The sequence below is a fragment of the Micromys minutus genome (assembly GCF_963924665.1).
Source record: "Micromys minutus genome assembly, chromosome: 7".
Taxonomy (NCBI): Eukaryota; Metazoa; Chordata; class Mammalia; order Rodentia; family Muridae; genus Micromys; species Micromys minutus.
In genome coordinates this window covers 5,326,244-5,338,940 of record NC_137976.1, presented here as the reverse complement: position 1 = coordinate 5,338,940, position 12,697 = coordinate 5,326,244, and the positions used below count along the sequence as shown (strand labels likewise).

General features: G+C 47.7%; 1 protein-coding gene across 1 annotated transcript in view; it reads left to right on the top strand.

Moving 5' to 3' along the window:
- The window catches only part of LOC308422583 (interferon alpha/beta receptor 2-like), a gene marked incomplete at its 3' end in the record, with an annotated part of 55,444 nt that extends 50,087 nt beyond the window's left edge, over positions 1–5,357 (top strand). The window contains exons 15-16 of the mRNA XM_080919216.1: positions 873–1,030; positions 5,112–5,357. Coding sequence (XP_080775342.1) covers positions 873–1,030; positions 5,112–5,357 — 404 coding nt within the window. The remainder of the gene's footprint in view (positions 1–872; positions 1,031–5,111) is intronic.
- Positions 5,358–12,697: the final 7,340 nt, after the last annotated feature.

Genomic DNA, 12,697 nt, shown 5'->3' with positions numbered 1-12,697 from the left:
ACAAATGGTTCTGTAATAATCTGTCCCTTATAAGATATTTGTAGCTACCTGTAGCTGTTTAAAGCCACACAGATCTGGGTCGTCCTCTTCCTCCATCTTGGTTCTTCTCCTTCTCTCTCCTATCTCTCCTGCCTCTCAAAAACTCTGGGCCCACCCTCCTTTTCTGCTGTCCAATCACAGACCCTGCATTATCTTGTGTCTGCCCCCACCTGCATCTAGATATCACTCTCCAGACATCCTTCCTGTTGGCTTCCCAAACTTGGTTATTAGCCCTTGAGGAAGACACCCCTGGGTCCCAGTGCCATGAGTATGTTTCAGATGGGAAGAGAAGGAGTCAGGTGGGAAGACCTTTCTAGAAAAGCTCACTGCAGGTAATCAGAGGCATGTGGTCAAGTGTCAGCAACAGCACATGCACTCGTAGGCTCTGGTCAGAAACTCCAAGAAGAACAGGTGTCCCCAGGGACAAGTACTCAGTGGTGCTCACTTGGGCCACTCAGCCGGAGGGTTTGTGTGCCCTTGTTGGAGTAAAGATGCTTTTGCTTCTCAGTACCACACACGGTGCCTGTGCCTCCCTCGGGCCCTATCTGTGATGTCAAAGCACAAAACCCAGAGCAGGCAGGCTTCTGGCCACTCCACAAAAAGGTAGAGCAGACCAGGATCTTGTTTCCCATCCCTGTCTGTGCCATCATTCATGGCAGAAACCACACTATAAAGACCATCCAGGAAAGAGGAGAAACTCATCGAAAACACCAAGACCCTGCAGCCAACAGCCATGCCTCTGGGCCAGTATGGCCACATGAGTTTGAGGTATTGCGCTGGATCACAGTAGGCATGTGATCCCTGTGACTAACCTGCCTCATTGTCCCCATCAGAAACAACCCCTTCCTGGATTGTGGCTGTCATTCTCATAACCTCCATCTTGGTGGTCTTCCTCCTCCTCCTGGGCTGCTTTGCCATGCTGTGGTTCGTTTACAAGAAGACCAAGTACACCTTCCATTCTGGGACATCTCTTCCGCAGCACCTGAAGGAGGTAGGCAGGGTGGAAGGAGGAGAGACTTCTTTAAGGTCGAGGCTCTCCAGTGCCAAGCAGCATGTTCTTCTAGGGCATGATGTGTCCGTGTGCTGGCCCGTCCCCAAATGCCAAGGAAGCAAAGGTTTGCTTCAGAACCCTCCTCCACCCTAAACCTAGATAGCACCTTCTTCAGAGCTTTGAGTCCTTGGGTTCATAGGTAATGGCTCTGGCAGGCAGAGAGGGAGTAGAATTCGGTGTGGAGATGGGAAAGAACACTCCACATGGACCACTGGTGAAAGGAGAATTAAGGGAGGAAGAGGTGAGGTGTGTTTTCAGTTTGGAAATATCACGGTGGCTGACATTCAGGGTGTGTATCATGGATGTTGGGGGGGTCATAGAGGGCTTGCTCGCATGATAAAATCCCCACATACCGTGCCCTCCTCCCTACAAAGCAGTGCTGCCCTTTCCCTCCTCCATCTGGTCATGAGGATGTGTCTCCTGATGTGGGCACAGTATGAACAGAGGCAGAACGGATACAGTGAGGTGGGTGGGGGAAACAGTACCATCCCTGTGCATAGCCGGCCTGCATCCCCTTAACCTTATGTAAGGACAGGACAGGCCTGGCAGCCCCACAGTAATGTCACTCTGTGTAATGACACGAACTCTCGAGAGAAAAACTGTTTCATTTGAGATTGGGCAGGGAAATTTGCAAGTTCAGGGAAAATGTCATAGTGAGTGGGGGTTGGGGGAGTGGTGGTTTTAAGTATACTCGGAGAAGTGGGGGGAAACAGATATTTAAGAGTAAACTGATAGAAAGGAAACTAGTTATTCTGATGCAATAATCCTTGGCTGAAAGATAAGTAGCAATCTTGATGCAGGATCAGTATTGAAAAGAATAGTCACAACCGCTCTGGTAGATGTCCTTGCCGAGGTACCTTTGCGTGCGCTTGTGGTTCATTGGATGTCTTGCCACAGCTCCTGTCACAGGGCAGGTTGTGTATGAAGACTGCCCTTCGGGGCCTCGTGGCTCTGCTGTTTGGTTGTTTGGCGCTGGAGCTCTCTATGGTGACCACCTCGGGGTTGTGTTCACCTAATCTCCCTTGGTCAGAGACTCGGTATTTGCCAGGTCCACGTAGGCTGCACTGAGTTGCCGCTGATGGTCCAACCAGAGCTCTGAGGTCTACTCTGTTTTGCAAATGTCCTCATGCGATTGTCTGTGAAGCCCACCCAGTGTTTTCCCGTCACACGTTTTACAGACCTGCAGGGTCACAGGCATCAGGCTTAGGTAGCGTGTAGTCACTGAAGGTCTGGCTGCTCCGCGTACGTGCTGCAGGACCCATTCTGCTCCATGTTCCTGTGTCAGTGCCCTTTGCCTCTCCCTCGTTGGGCCCTACTCCCAGTGGAGTCTGACCTCTGAGCACCCAGGAAGATCTGTCAAGCAGAACACGTTCTTCTCAGTGCGAGACGGACAATCCATCGTTTGCCTTCTCTGGTGGACCTTCTCCATGAGACTCCTCAAACTTGTCTGACATACGAGGTCTCCAGTCCTTCCTAGAGAAGATTCCCTGACTCTGTGCAGTTTTAATGATGCTGTGTGCACTGCTGGTCCCTTTGTGTGCTGAGACAGCCTCAGTTTACACACCAACAATTGAAGTGAATGTCTGTGGAAAGGACCCGGGTCTTAGGCTATGAGTGTTGCTTCCAGAGAGAAACCCGACTATGAGCAATTTCAGCTGCCAGAATTTCTAGAAGCTAGGGCCACTATGAAGGGACTGGAGGTCGCACAGGACAGCATCCTCTATAGCTAGGAAGCGGGACATAGGGCCATAGAGTTTGAGAGCAGAGAGAATTTCTGGACATCAGCACAGGCAAGCTCTGCAGCACTCTCTCCAGGGAGCAGAGACTCTCAGGATGTGCTGGTGTGAAGCTGAGTTAGAACAAGAACAAAGAGGTGCAGGCCCTAGGTTCTGGGTGGAAGGTGTTTCGTCACCCAAGAACCAGAGAGGAAAGTCCTCCTCTGGGATTTCTACTGCTTGGCTTCCCCATCAAAGAAACTGGTCAGGCAGGAAAAGAGAGCTGGTGAAAGCCAGGCAGGTTCAGGCAAGCGACCTATCTGGTCTGAGTCCCCCACCTCAGAGACTAGTGGGCCTCACAGTAGCTGTGGGGGATATGGAGTGTGAAGAAGGGCGATCGGGTGAAGAGCAAACTAACATTCCCCACAGCACCGCAACCCCAGTCTGACTCACGACACAGACTACATAACAACATGGCACATTCGAGTTCAAGTTCAGGGGGGCTGAACTGAGGAAGCTGGATGGAGCTCTCCAACATGGCGCCCCGTTTCCGTATTGCAGGATTCTATGAAACACAGGACACCTAAAATAAAATCATCTCGATATTCAACCAGTAGGTTTTTAAGTTATTAAGGTATTTTACATTTTTTCATACAAAGTCTTAAACATCTCTTCTGTACTTCACGCTCACAAGACAACTCCTTCCAAGCCAGCCACGTGTTAAGTGACTAATAGCCTCAGGTGCTTGTGGCCACTGTACCGGACATTACCGGGTTAAAGGTCAACATAGAGTGCCACAGAGGATGCGAGTGACTTGGCCCAAGAGACATGAGAAATACCAGGTGTCTGCCCGTGACACATTCAACCATGGCCTGTGCATCCCCCATACACCCCCTAACCCCCTCACACCCCCACACACCGGCTTCCTAGAAAAAAATGGCAGTGGGGAGTATGCCTCAGCTTGGGGATCAGGCTAAGAGGCCATCTTGTTTTTCAGGAAGAAGTATTAGAGAGTGGCGGGTGAGCATTCTGCAGAGAAGTTTGTCCCGCCCCTTTGGTTGTGGTAAGAATGGAAGCAGCGTGACAGCCTCACTTCAGTCACATTTCAGAATGCAGCTTAGTGGCACCAAGCACCCCAGAGCCTGTTCCGATTACACAGCAGAGACTCACCCTACTTAACAGTCCCTGGTGCTTCGTCCTGACAGTCACGTTTCTCTAGCCACCTGTGTAACGCTGATTGTTGTAGATCCCTCAGAGTAGTACAATCTCACACACACACACACACACACACACGCACGCACACACATTTGCTATATGCATGTTTTTCTTTTTTTTTTCTTTCTTTTCTTCTTTAGTTTTTTGTTTTTTTTAAGTTAGGGTCTCACATAGCCCAGGCTAGCCCCGAACTCACAATATAGCCAGGAACGACTTTGAACTGCTGACTCTCCTGCTTCCACCTCCCAGGTGCTGGGATTATGGTTGTGCACCAACACACCCAGTTTTCTGCCGTGCTGTGGTTGTGCAAGTTGTGTACTCACTGAGCTGACTGGTAGAGAATCCACAGGCCCTTCTTTCTGTTTGGTGACTAGCATGTTTCACTTAGCATAATGTCTTCAACACTCTGCCATGTTGTAGAATGTGTAATGTGTGTGTGTGTGTGTGTGTCTGTCTATCTGTCTGTCTGTGTCTATCTGTCTGTCTGTCTGTCTGTCTGTCTGTGTGTCTCTGTGTGTATGTGTCTCTCTGTGTGTGTGTGTGTGTGTGTGTGTGTGTGACAGTGTGCCCAAGGCCACCGTGTGTATGGGGTGGGGCTAGAGGACAATGTTCAGGAGTTAGTCCTCTAGCATGGGGTCTGGGATGACTCAGGTGATTAGGTGTGTGGGGGAAGCATCATTCCCTGCTGAGCCATTGCATCTTCTATTTCTTTAAAAAAACAAGATGATATTCTGCTGAAATGTCTGCACTTGTGTGTCCATCCCTGGATGGTACTTGCTGTTTGTCCTGCTGTCTGGCTGCTGTCTGGTCACTGTTAGCTCTAGTAGAGGAGACTTGTGAACTCTTCTGTAACCTCAGTTCATTTCCCTGGAGAATATACCTGCCTGTGTGCGCAGCCTCCCCAGGCCTGGCTAAGTCACCTGATAACTTCTTTCAAGGAGCCGCTATAATGTTACTGTTGCGTTTTGCAGTTGCAGTTTTCTATCCCTAAGGTTTTGCATAGAATCTGAGTCAGGCCAAGAAAAGGAAGGAGCATGTGGGGGGAGGAGGCGGGTTGGCACTTAAGTAACTGTCTTCTCACTTCCCTGCAGTTTCTGAGCCACCCTCATCATAGCACGTTCCTGCTGTTCTCCTTCCCTCCCCCGGACGATGACACCGAAGTGTTCGACAAATTAAGCATCATCACCGAGGAGTCTCAAGGCAGCAAGCGGAACCCTGAAGACAACTGTGCCTCGGAACCCCCGTCTGAGCCAGGGCCTCAGGAGCTGGACAAGGATGAAATCCTCTCACCTCCTCACGATGACCCGGGACTGCTCACATCTACCTCAGAAGTGTGACCAGAGGGCCACTTGAGAAAACTCCAAATCTAGAACTTTTCTGATGCTGGGCTGGTACACAAAACCAAAGAGCCAGGTCTTAAAGATTTGGACGACAAACGTTCTCCATTTGGGAACTTGCTGCTTTATACAGACTAGTAATTTAGGGGCTGAGGGTGCAGCCCGGTGGGTAGAGCCCTCGCTTAGTATATCTGAAGTCCTAGCTTCGATCCCCAGCTCTGCATAAACCAGGGATGGAGGCGACCTGCCTATAAGCCCAACATTTAGAAGGCAGAGGCAGGAGGATTAAGGTCGTCTTGAACTGTACAAGGAGTTCAAGGCAAAGCTTCTCTAGAGACCCTGTCTAAGAGAGAGATACTTTAATAATTATTGTTTATGACCACTGAATGTAATCTGAGCCCTATGTGCTCACTAAAACGAGAACCACATATGACTTGTGACAAACAAAAACATTTTAAATAGAGGGAAATGTGGAAACACTATAAAATTGTAAGAATGCCTGTAGACCACCCACATCTCAAAAGTGGTCAGCCCCGTGCTAGGCAGACATGGATGTTTTGGATTCCCAAGGAGCAAAGAGACTCCCTTCCTTACCCGTGCGTTTTGTATAATATTAGTGCTCCATAAATATTCTATATTTGTGTTAACCAGCTTCCTGCTGTTGTAACAAAATTCCTGATATAAACAATTTACAAGGAAGAAAAGAGGTGGGTTTTTTTTTTTTTTTTTTTTTTTTTTTCTGGTTTTTTTGGGGTTTTTTTTGGTTTGTTTTTTTATGTAGCAGCTTCAGAGGTTCCTGGTCATGGTTTCTTTACCCCATTGTTTAGCTCTGTGCTCTGCACATTACATCATAATCGGATGTGTGCTAGATGCTGCTCACCTCATGGTGGCCAGGAGAAGAAAAGGTGGGAAGGGTCATGGTCCCTAGATCCCTCTTTAACTCTTCCAGTGACCTAGGACCCAGCTGACCCCTGCTAGGCTCTACTTAAAGACTGCACAGCCTCCCAAAGGTGCCACAGTACAGCTGGCTGACATTGTCCCACCCATGGGATTTGGGGACATCGAAGATCTAAGCCATACAAGAACTAACAATACGGCGTTAGTGTAATTGTTCAAATACACACGAATGCCACCTTGTCCTCACAAGCACTCACTAAAGCCAAGCTCCTCGTCTTTCATGGCGGCTGTAACTGGGACGCCTCCAAGAACAGGGTAGCACTGGGCTTTGTCCAGCTCAGACATTTACTAGCCACGGCCTCTCAGACTGCCCCAGGGCCAGCACATACCAGTCACCCAGTGGGTGGCAGCAGTTCACAACCAACTATATCATACGATACCTCCCTAAATATACACCATCCAAAAATGCGCCCCAATCTGTGACAGATAGATCAATAAAGCAGACCCATCAAAGGCCCCTAAACAGGGAAAACACTTTGCATTTACTTGAGCCTGGGCTGGGGATGTCACTCAGAGGTGGAGCACTTGCGAGAGATGAGGAAAGCCCTGACCACACTGCCACCCTAAGATTAGTTAGGTGTCTGCTGTTGGGCCATGATCAAAAGCAACTTGGGAAGGAAGAGTGTATTTAGCTTACAGCTTAACAATCGATTGTTGGGGGGAAGCCAGGCAGGAACTCGGGACAGGAACCTGAAGGCAGGAACTGAGGCAGAGACCGTGGAGGAATGCTGGTTGCTGGCTTGCTCCCTCTGGCTTGCTTAGTTTGCTTTTTTCATAGACACCATGCTTGGGGATCTGAACCTTCCTATATCAATCACCAATGGAGAAAATGTGCCAGGCTTGTCCACAGGTCAATGCAATGGGGGCATTTTCTCGATGGAGGTTCTTTCAGATGACTCTAGTTTGCATCACACACACACACACACACTCACACCGATACATTTTAAAAAAAGAGAGAGAAAAAGAGACCATGTCTTAAGAGCCAAACTCTCTCTCAGACCAACCCAGTGGGTTTCAGTTCTTGACTGGGACCACCTGACTCTGCTCATCTGCCAGCGATTCGTCTGCCTCTTGCTCTCCTCAAAGCTGTTCATCTACAAAAACAAACAAAAGACAAAACCACGATGTTCATCTCAAAGTGAATAAAAGATTGTTTATTCTGGAGCTAAAAGATTAGTGACCAAGACTCAGGAAATAGAGTTCCCCTCAAATGTGAGAGTGCTTTCATGTAGATTTTGATGTAACAGGACAAAGAAAATTACAAAATCAAGGCATTCGGAAATGCACACGGGATCCTCAACTTCGGCGAAGGTGCTATCTGACAGCGTGCCAGAGATTTTATCTGCTCATCAGAGAGCTTGTACTTAGATTCTTGACCAGGAACCTTCCACAGTTTACGTTTTCATCAGCCTTTGTAGGGGGCTTTCCCTCAGGAATTCCCAACCACTGACCATTCACCTGTCCACGCTAACCTACAGCCCTAAAGCCTGTAAGGGCAACACTTTGTCTAGTTCCTGACCTCCAGGCAGATGCTTGAATCTTCAGAAAGGTCTGGTGGGGAGCTGGGGACAGCATTTCATGCCTGTAACTCCAGAACTCAGAGCCGGAAAAACATGGCAAGTTCAAGACCAGCCTGAGCTACATAGCAAGACTTTGTCTCATATAAATATATAAAAAGAAAGCTCCAGAAATGTGCAGTGGATGTAGTGGATATGTCCGTAATTGCAGCATCAGAAGGAAAAACCAAAAGGAGCTGAGGTTCAAGGCCAGCCTGGGCTACACAGCAGGGATTCAAGGCCAGCCTGGGCCACATGAGACATTGTCAAGAAGAAAAAGGAAGTAAGGAGGGAGGAAAAAGCACAGGAAGAAAAGAAAATAAGGAGCAAAGATGGAAGAAAGAAAGGTGTTAGGTTCAAAGTAAATTTCCAAAATGTCAGTGCTGGTGACACTGTCCTAAACAGAAACATGTGACCTGGTAAACCCAGGGATTGTTGTTGAGCAAACCTTAATTCAGCATTCCTCAGGGACCTTGCAAAATGGACTTCTGTTTGCCAGGAAAACCACTAATTCTCTTGATCCTCCCCTGAAGGTCAAGTACCTCCAGCAAGGACAGACATCTAGACCCTGCTGACTATCACATAAAACCTACCTGCTTTCCCACCACTTTGCTCCCCCTTCCAGAGACTTGGTAATTTGATCCCCATTAAACCTTTTTTTCTACCCACAGAGAGGTCCAGTTCAGTGGTTTCACTGTGCCCTCGCTTACAGTTGGTCTGAAATCCATAGGGATACTGCCTTCACCCCCAAAATCCCTTTCCCTCCTAACTGAACCAAACTGATTTGACCCTCCTGGGAATGGATCATTTGCCTACACTGCCTGCTGACACCGGCCTTGTTTTATTCCAAATTTGGAGTCGGCCTCCTAGGGTGTTTTTCTCCTCTGCCTGTTGATACATATGTATGTACCAATCATCATTTCTCCTTGTCTAATTAGGTATGTGTCCTCTTGGAGCTGCCCATTCTGCCCTCTCTTGTTTGCTGAAGCCTGCTCGATGCAACTCACACCAATGTACCAGGAAGTTCCCTGTGCCCTATACACAGAAGAGGACACCTCTCCAGGCCTCTCTATGACAAATATTAATTCCTTTGGGGACACCCTTGGATTGGGATGTTGTCCTTGACACTTCTTAACAGTTTCACCCTCCCAGTGTCTTCTTCTGGCAGGATCACTATTTGTGGCCCCTTTCCTAAGTCTCTCCCACCTCCTCCTTGTTCTAGGTTTTTCCATTTCAATATTCTCTGTCTCTCCCTCATTGGAACTTGTTCTACCTTTCAACCCCTGTCTCATGCCTTCACTAATCTCTTTCCCTCTAGAAACAGGAGCCCCAAATTAAATGCTGTCTTTTATGAGAGTTGCTTTGGTCATGGTATCTCCTCACAGCAATAGAGCATGGACTAAGACAGGAAGTCATAGCAGCAGGTAGCAGACAGGGTAACAGGAGCAGGAAGCTGAGAACACACATCTTTTCCTCAAGCACAAGGAAAGTCAACTGGGGATGCTACAAGGTGTTTTAATCTCAAAGTCTAAGCTCAGCTCCTCCTGGACCATGACTGCCTGATTGCCTGCACCATGCCTGCCTGGATGCTGCCATGCTCCCATTTTGATGACAATGGACTGAATCACTGAACCTGTAAGCCAGCCCCAATTAAATGTGTCCTTATAAAAGTTGCCTTGGTCATGGTGTCTGTTCACAACAGCAAAACCCTAACTAAGACAGCCTACAATGTTTTCAGCCTCTGAGACTGACTGCTGAATAAGCTCTTCCCTTCCTAGTCCTTTCTGAACTTTGCTGGCTGTTCTGGCTCAACTCAGCTGTTCTGGCTCAAACTCCTTTCCAGTCTGACTGATTCAATCTTGCTTTTGTATCCTGGCCTCTGACTTTTTGCTCTGCTTGGCTTCAAACTGTCAATCTGTTCTAAACTTCTGGCTCATCCTCATTCTCTGGCTCATTCTGTCTTCACCCATGTCTAGCTTGTTCTCTTTTTAGCCTGTCTTTGTAAAACTGCCCTGATAAAACAGCTTCCTTCTCTCACACCCTGTGATGTTCCTTCTCATACTGCCTCTCTTTGCTCTCTTTTCTCCTGAGAGTTGGGCAGATCCTATTCTGTCAAATCTTTCTCTGATTTGTCACTTTGTCTGCCACTCAATTAGATGTCACTTTCAAACATGGTAGAAGCTGGGGGGTCTGTTGAGCATTCCAAATGATTTACCTAAAAGTCACAGGGATGTTATACCACATACAGAGGTGAGCAAAGATAGCTAAGGAGGGAGCAAAGATAACCCAAGATAATTTGTCTCTGGACTTGCAACATTCCAACCTCTTCACATCATTTGGAGTTCTAATAAATCAGCCTTTGTAGTCACAGCTTCTTCCCAGGTTCATGGCTACCCACATTGTCCAGACATCACATGTTGTGCATGTGGAGGACAAATATTATTTCATTAAACATGTAACATCCCATGTTGCTGGGAAGGCTTATTCCCAGGATCTCATATTGATGAGGTGGGTCAAGTGAACAGCAGTTTTCGGGATGGACAGCTGGTCGACCCAACAAGGAAGAAACCATTGGGTCATTACCAAACTTCTTCCCCACCATGAGCGCAGCCTGACTGTTCTGTCGTTTTCATACCCTATAATGTTTACGTGTGACGTGTACCAAGAGTGCTGCGTTTAGAATACAGAGAATGAAGAACAAGCCTGGCCTAATGAATTATAATTAATTATAATTCCAAATAAAGGAAGCCAGCATCCCAGACAAACCAGAATCCTTCAGCACGCATCAGCAGGACCCACAGTTTCTCACGGGCTTTAATGGGTCAGTCAGTATCCAATTTCTGCTTCATGTGACCCTCTAGAAGTGGTCTCTGAGTCCTGTAACCATTCAAGAGAGCTGAGTTATCTACATTTATAGGAACAGAAACTGTGGAAATGAAATAAACAGTTTTGAAAGTAGATATTTTTCAGATATGATCACAAGGCGCACACATTTGGAGGACACTAGTCAAAGTGTACAGGCATTGAAAATTGCATAAACTTCTAGCAGGTACAAAGATTCTTTTGTAGCAAACAGAAACAGGTTTTGCAGCATGACCTTGTCTAGATAGCTCTGAAAGTCTTTCCTCTGCGCAGCTTCTGGAGAGAGTCTGAGTTCCCAGATCAGGGGTGGGATCTTTAAAAGTCAAGCACAACTCAGCTTACTTAAGAAAGGCTTTGGAGGGCTGGAGAGATGGCTCAGCCGCTGAAGGATAGACTCAACCGAAAATATGAGACAGGCTTTGGCTCACTCTGCTCCTGCTTACCTGTGAAGTTAGGCACAGGCTTTCATCAAGCTAGCACACCATACTGCGTTACACTTAGACACAAGATAAATAAGTGATACTTGTTCATCACCATAGCTTGCTAACTGTGTCTGTTCATCAAACCAAAGTCCTGAACTGAGCATGTGGGACCTTCCTGTCCAGTTGTCTGCAGGTTCAAAAGTTAGGTCACCTGTAGCTTTATAGCCTCTGTGCATGAGATGATGATGAGTCGAGCCTTCACAATTCAGGAACCAGCATCCAAATAAGAGACTCAAGAATAATTTGAGAAGATGCCCTTCCATGGACACATACCAAGTGGTACAGTTTTAGTAATTGCCGTGTTAAATGCACAGATTTCCCCATGTGGGGCCCACTGGGGAGTTGCCTGGGTCTTTTATGAAGCAGGTATATATCTCCTGCAGGGATCAGCTAGGTAGCACATGTAGCAATTAGATTATGACCCTGCTATATAAAGGCATGTGCATGCCCTGCCGAGTTTAGGACTCTGGCCAACACAAGAGGTTTGCAGAGAGGTGTAAGACTGACATTTACAAGTCAGGGGATTGGAAGACCCAATACCTAGTTGTATAACAAGGTATAAGCAACAGGGGTAAGTAGATGAGCCCTCCTGGCAAACCAGAGGATGCCCAAGAGAATTCTCTGTGCCAGGCTTTTAATCCTGGGAGAGTAGTGGGCAGACATACAGATAGCAAGGCCATTGTTAGCATAGTTCTTAGTGGATCAGTGGACACGGCGACTCCCATCTTCAAGAGTCCCCAGTTGAATTCATTCCTCAGGCTAGCCCCCCCACCCCCCGGGCTGAAGAACCCTTCAAGCTTCTGTTTGTATGACCAGGTGCCTTGGGTGTGGGTAGAGCAAGGACTGTGGGCCAGTCCTTGTTGTCCCTTGAGGGGGACCCAGAGAGATTGTTTTGGGGGAGGGGAGCTCTAGCAGTCCTGGTCTTGTCTGGCTGACTACAAGCTTCTTGTGTGGTAAATCCACACCTTCAGCAGCAGTAAAAAGCTGTCAGGTCTGTAAGCAATTCAAGACAAAAGTGACTGTGCATATCAGCATAGCAAACACCACACCTCCAGACTCCCAAAGGACCAAGGGTTCCCCTCAGCTCTTCTCACCCTGCCCCGCCCCTAACTTGAGAATGGGGTGGGAGGGGTTGGAGGCAGGAAAGAAAGTGGTAAAAGTGATGTGATTCTATGTAATTCTATTTTTTTAACGTATTTGAAGGTGCTGAAAAGGTGGCTCAGTGATTGAGCCCTTGCTGCTCTTCCAAAGCACCCCAGGCACACACACACAGTACACAAACATTCATATACATAAAACAAAACAGCCCAGCCCTGCAGGCTTCAGAGATAACAGCCTGCAGTGATCCTTCCAGTCCGCAGCCTCCTCGGGAAACACTTTCCCTGCGTGCTGAAAGCAGAGATCTCAACAGTCAGCTTCCACCTTAAGTGGCTCAGCACCTCCATACACAAAGGTGCAGAAGGAAGGGGTGTTTCCTGTGAGG